We start from the raw sequence: 6000 nt of genomic DNA on the forward strand, positions 1-6000 counted from the left end.
ATTGCAATGTGTTAAGGATTGGTTTGATTCGCAAGATCATTTAGCGTTACAGTTAATAACGAGAATAAGAGGAAGAATGGTTTTGTTAAGTCTTTTGGGACAAAGCTCTATTTCCTTCTTCAGGTCACGAGAAAGATCATCCGGCGATACATCTCTCCAGATGGCACAGAAAAAGAGGAAGTTGTAATGCAAGGAGTGCCACAGAAACCCGTTGCCATCAAAGAAGGAGATGGCTATTCCAAAGTCGTAAAACGGGTCGTGCTGAAGAGTGACAGCAAACAATCAGAGGTCAGATCTCATGCTTTCCTCATGATGATACAAAGCAGCATAAATGCCCCTTGCTTGTTTTAAAACAAACACTGAGGTTTGAATGGTACTTGAGAAACCATTCTTGCAGATGGAAAGGCCTCCAAAGACAGATGGAGAAAGGTGGGGGTGGGAAAGTGGAAAGAGGGAACGAGGACATGGATTCTGCCATTTATGGGAAGTACAGAATTCATGAAGAAAACAGCTTCGTGCTAAGATGACATACGGATAGAATGTGATTCTGTATTTGTTAGCATACATTTTACTTTAAGGAAAACAGTAGCAGACATTGACAGGGAATGATCAATGTTCTCTAGGTGTCCACAACTAAGCCTTTCTAAAACTAGACAGTTACATTAGGTTTCACTTTCTGGTGTGTTCTCTGCTTTGAAGAGGCAAAAAAAAAAGAGTATCGCTTACATGCAAACTCTTTGTAGAGCCAGGTCATTAAAAAGCAATGATGACCCGCAAAGGTGAGCACCTTTCGCTTTTCTTTCCCTGCCTTAGTTCACTATGTAGCCCTGCAAATGTCTGGATGGACAGATGTAAGGTTGAAGGTCCATAAGCTAGGCACCGGGCTTGCTTTTGGCAGGTCTGCCGTTGAAAATGACAGGTAACAAGCGAATTTTGTTAGAAATGCTAAGAACAGAATTATGGTTCTCTTGCTAGAATTCATCCTGGGAGTTAATTCTTTAGGAGGAAGGGAACAAGAAAACAAAGTAATTTGGTTTTAGTTAGCTGACCGTACCAGAAAATACAGTCTTTTTCATACGGAACCCATATACAGTAAGTCTGTATTTTGTCCACTAAAATCGTGTTTGTCACTTTCCCTACCATTCTGGTCTGGTTGCGTCTGTAAGAGTTCCTTGGCTTTACAAGTGTGACTTGTCTCTCAGAAGAATATCTTAATGTTAAGTATGGACCAATACTGCTAATTGGTACTACCTGCGTGAACGCAGGGAGGAGTTGCAGCAGGAGCTCTGCTTATTACTTGGTGTAACTCTGTCGGCCTCAGCAGGTGATCTGGTACAGTAGCCTGCCGTGTGGTGCAGGGTAGTCATATCCCAGAACCATTCCTGTTGCCTCATAACGTCTCATTCTGGAGCTGTAAAGCAGGAAATGAAAGGTAGCTCGCTGTTTTGATGCATACGTGTGGAAAGTGAGACGCTCCTATTGTTCTCTATGGCCACAATCAAGAAAGAATGACAGAGTAGCCAAAAGAATTCTTAGCATCCATTATGTCATTCACCTCCAGTATACTTCTGCTTTCTAACCTTACAGGTGACTGTGTCTGAACCTGCTGTTTTGCCTACTGCCCCTGAGTTCCAGTCCAAGCCAGCAGAAGGCCGGAAGGTCAGCAAAGTCATCAAGAGCACTGTAGTGCAAGGCGAGAGGATGGAGAAACACCTGGGGGATGCCAGCCTAGCTCGTGATCTTCCGTCGGCCAAAGAGGACTTCGAAGAGGTAAAAATGCCTTTTAAATGTAAAGTATTAAATGAAGGGTCACAACATACCTGAGCATAAATTCTACTGTGTCAAAAGTAGAGTTTAAATAGAAAACAGAATGTAAACTCAGTTATGCTCTGTTGTTATACTCAGCTGTATTATGAAGGGGTTAGTATGTAAAGTGTGTGGGGGAAGGGAAGAAGCAAACATCACAGAATTAGATGTAAAATATTTTAAGAATCTTAAAAACCCTGGGAGGCTTTCAATGAAGTTGTTGGAAATCATGGGTACAGTTACTTTTAAAGCACACACAGAGTGAAGTTTGGAAACTGACAGAATCAAGTCTGCACTCTGGGTGAGTTGATGCATTTGTCTTCGATGGGAAGCAACAGTTAACAAGTAAAGTAGCACCTTTCCCAGTTTTCCTCTTTTTCTGGTCAGTGTAGATGTTTCAGTAAGAGAAAAGGGGTATGGAATGAAGGTAGCATTTTCTACAAGGAATTGATAGTGCTTTGCTCTATATCCATTTTGTTGTCCCTTATTCAACATGTGGAAGGTAGTGAAGATGAACTCACCTTCAGATGAAAGGAAAATAGAAATAATTCTTTTTTTTTTTTCTATTAGGCTGGTTTCTATGTACCGCGTTTCTAGGAAAAAGAGATTCTTTGTGGAAAACTGGTGTGGCTCCATGCCATGCCTCTTCCATTTTGGTAGACTCAGGGCTCCAGAGCATCACCCGTCATTTCCACATAAACCCACCTCTGTACTCCTAGTGTTGCAAGCTAGCAGCTTGAGGTGGTAGAAGGAACGGCTGTACATGAGACAGTATTTTCTACGATAGGAAAAAGGTGACTGTAGTAGCTGTCATCAATAGAGAGAAAGGATGAGTGCTGCGAGCATGGCACAGCATGACATAGAGTAGGGCTACTTTGCAGCAGAAAGTACTGAGATGCCTTGGTACAAATACTAGTAAAATGAAACTAGCTTAGACAAGAAGCTCTGGTCTGATCAGTACGTTTAAGGAATATTTGAAAGGATGCAAATGGCAGGCATGTGCTCCTAATGTTTATTTATTAATTATTTTCTCAGCATTCAACTGCACTACTGCAGATGAGTGCTATATGTTAGAAGATACATTAGGAAGAGCAATACAGCTTCTGTCCTAGGCTTTTGGGTTGTGTTTTAATGTGGGACTTATGTTTTCGTTTGAGGCTTTGAGCTATGCAGGTAACCAAATGAAAGTCCAGCTCCCCACTTTGGTGGAGAAAGAAATCCTGAAAGAGGATGGATCAGTGATTAAAAGGTTTGGCTTGGCATGGTGTGGCATGTCAATGAAGTCTTCCTAGAACAGGATTAACAACACATAACTAATAACTGGATTGATGGGTGTGTCTGAAGTGCAACCACTTACACCAGCAGACAAATGGCAAGGCAGAAGGGCAACCAGGGGCCGGCTGGTGCACCAGTGGGACCCCCCTCAGCCTTCTTCTCCTTGTCCTATGACCCGTGCCCGGCTGCTCAATTTGTCTTGGCCTACTCTGCACTTCATCCTGTCTTTCCTTCCCCACTCAGTTTTCTGTTACATAGTTGGGGGGATGTGGTGGTGTGCACTCCTTCCTCCCTTCCTTTCCTTCCTCTCACACTTGCCTCTTTTATTCCACACTTAAGGACAACACTCACTAAGTCCAGAATGCACAAGAGGACTGTGATGAAGGATCAGGATGGCCAGCATGTGCACATAGAAGAGCTGGAAGACACACCAGAAGCACTACCACAGGATGACCTCCAACAGCACCTCCAGCAGCTTCTCAGGCACCTCTGCAGAGAGGACTGCAAATAGGACAACTGAGAAGCTGCCACAACCCAGCCCTCCAGCCCCTAACACAGCATTCATCGTCATTGTGTGCACACATCACAACCTGCATCACTACCAGAAGACACAGTTACGTCTACTTGTTTCTTGATATAGAGACATCTTCTTTCTTTTTCCTTACCCCATTTTTCATTTCAGCATTTTGTTCAGTTTTTTGGTACACTGTAAGATGAGTTGTGACCAAAGAGCATTCTTCATCCAGGATCATTTTCCACTGAACCAACCTCGCTGTGCTGCGCTGGGAGTTTGTTCACATCGCCGCTTCCTGCTGCTTCTGTGTTGCCTTCCTGAAAGGACGTTTGTGTCCATGAAAGGACTTCATGCACAGGCCTCTTGAACAAACTATGTACATGCATAATCATCACAGCAGCTAACATGTAAACTCCCTGTGTATAGTGACAGCACTTGGACTTACATACTGCAGAAAGCACACTGCCGACCACTGCGAGTAGCATCACAGGTTACAAGCTCTGTTGATGCTGCCCATGAGTGATTCACAACACAAACATTAACATGATCGATGGCAAACACAGATTTGCTGAGAAGGAAGCACTGCAGATCTACTGCATCCGCAAGACTACCACTTTAGGGACTTAGTCTAGTGAAGGCTCTGAAAGCCAAGCTCAAAACCTGGAAGTTCAGCTGTTCCCCCAAAGCAACAGCTGACTATGGCCATTTGTACTTCTACGAGCTTTGGAAAGCCACTTAGACATTACCAGAAAGAGTTAAAAAAGTTAAAAAAACAAACCAAAACACTCACTTAGGTAACCAACTCACTAGCAGCTATCTCTACGGCACACTTGTGTAAGGGATTAACCTCTTTTAGATCTGAACATGTGGCAGGGTGTATTTAATAATCCCAGCTGCTGTAGTTTCCCATTCTCAGCACTGCTTTGCCAACCACACCACCTCATTGGTGGTACTTCCTGCTAGCCGCTGCACTGTAGATACCTACAGGAGACAGACTTACCTACCACACCAAGAGAGTAATTCAGTTTCTGTGTTTTATTGAGATTGCCTCTTATCCAACACATGCATGTGACACCAGAAGGGCAAGCCCAAACCCTCCCATAATCCTGTCAGCTTGTCAGCCCTCTTAGCACTGAGCGAGCAGTTTTTACCTTCCAACATGGAGTTTTCTAACAAGGAAGTGCTCACAGTCCTTCATAAGCCATTTTCTGTTCCTGTCTTGTTTTCTGTCTCCACATAGGATATATATGTTTCTAAACTAACCAACTGACAACCATGACAGCATCTCCACACTTTTATTTTCCTAAAAGGGAAAGTAGAATTCCAACATTGTGGGTGTTCTGCACCTTCATATGCAACAGAGGGAGCTCTGGAGTGTTGTAGCATGTATACTGCACACACATATACTCAAACTGACCGTTTTTAAACAGCTGTTTGAGTTTTTATTAGTATACACAAGACCCCAGTATAAGATACCCTCTCCTCTGAGAGTAATGCTTTTTCCAAGCCTGTCTGACCTTCTACTGTTACATGGTCCTTTGGTTCCTTAGTGACTCACTCAGTGCTCAGATCAAGGGCACTTCCTTGACAGTCACAATGCTGGAAGCCCCAGATCTCTCAGGAGTTCTGGCTTCCTGCAGGCCAACCTGCCAAGGTGCCACATAGGAGGAATAGCTAAATTAATACAGTAAGACGTTTCAGCAGCCAAACCGAGACCCCTGATGAAACATTCCCCACCGCATCACGGCTTCCTTTCTGACCGAGATAGCACAGGATGGTCTTCAAGGACGGGGCTCTAAAGAAATGCATTTCTGTTGTGTTCTTTGCGGTGCAGATGATGTTCTGTGTAACAACATAATGGTTATTCACCTCTTATTTTGATTTTTTGCTGTGTTATCAGAGAACTTGAATACTGTGAGAAGAAGTGAATTTTAAGTTGAGAAATCAGCATCTTGTTCCCATGGTGATAACACTAATTAAATATATCTATGAGGGCATGTATTAGTTAAAAATAATTAAAAGAAAATTACAACACGAACAATACATAGCTGCAATGTGTACAATGGCTGATTTAACTAAATAAACATGTACAAGTGTTCAATGTAGAATGCCTCACTCTCCTTTACTGCCAGCACAGCAGAAACAACAGCTCCCATTTGGATACCTTACCCAAATTATCACTGTTACAGTTCCTTTGTTTCTGCTATTCAGCACCAATCGCTAAGTGTCCATCTTTGCAACAGTCAGAGACCCTTTGAAAAACTAGTAACAGCAATTAAAAAGCATGTATCTTGCCTTGTTATCTAGTTATTGTGCCTGAAATGCTGTTTTTTTCCCTCAAACATGGCCCAGACAGTTCATTACAGTCACTTAGTTTCTCAACCCAAGGAAGGACAAGGAAGAAA

The 6000-nt window shown here is 42.9% G+C and overlaps 1 protein-coding gene across 11 annotated transcripts in view; it reads left to right on the plus strand.

The window, feature by feature from the left end:
• The window catches only part of ANK2 (ankyrin 2), a 242099-nt gene extending 236396 nt beyond the window's left edge, over nt 1–5703 (plus strand). For all 11 annotated transcript variants that reach the window (XM_065686177.1, XM_065686190.1, XM_065686159.1 and 8 more), the window contains 4 exons: nt 124–288; nt 1588–1770; nt 2964–3055; nt 3421–5703. In XM_065686177.1, the coding sequence (XP_065542249.1) occupies nt 124–288; nt 1588–1770; nt 2964–3055; nt 3421–3592 (612 nt within the window). In that variant the 3' untranslated portion in view covers nt 3593–5703. The remainder of the gene's footprint in view (nt 1–123; nt 289–1587; nt 1771–2963; nt 3056–3420) is intronic.
• Nucleotides 5704–6000: the final 297 nt, after the last annotated feature.

Source organism: Lathamus discolor, chromosome 1, assembly GCF_037157495.1.
Source record: "Lathamus discolor isolate bLatDis1 chromosome 1, bLatDis1.hap1, whole genome shotgun sequence".
Taxonomy (NCBI): domain Eukaryota; kingdom Metazoa; phylum Chordata; class Aves; order Psittaciformes; family Psittacidae; genus Lathamus; species Lathamus discolor.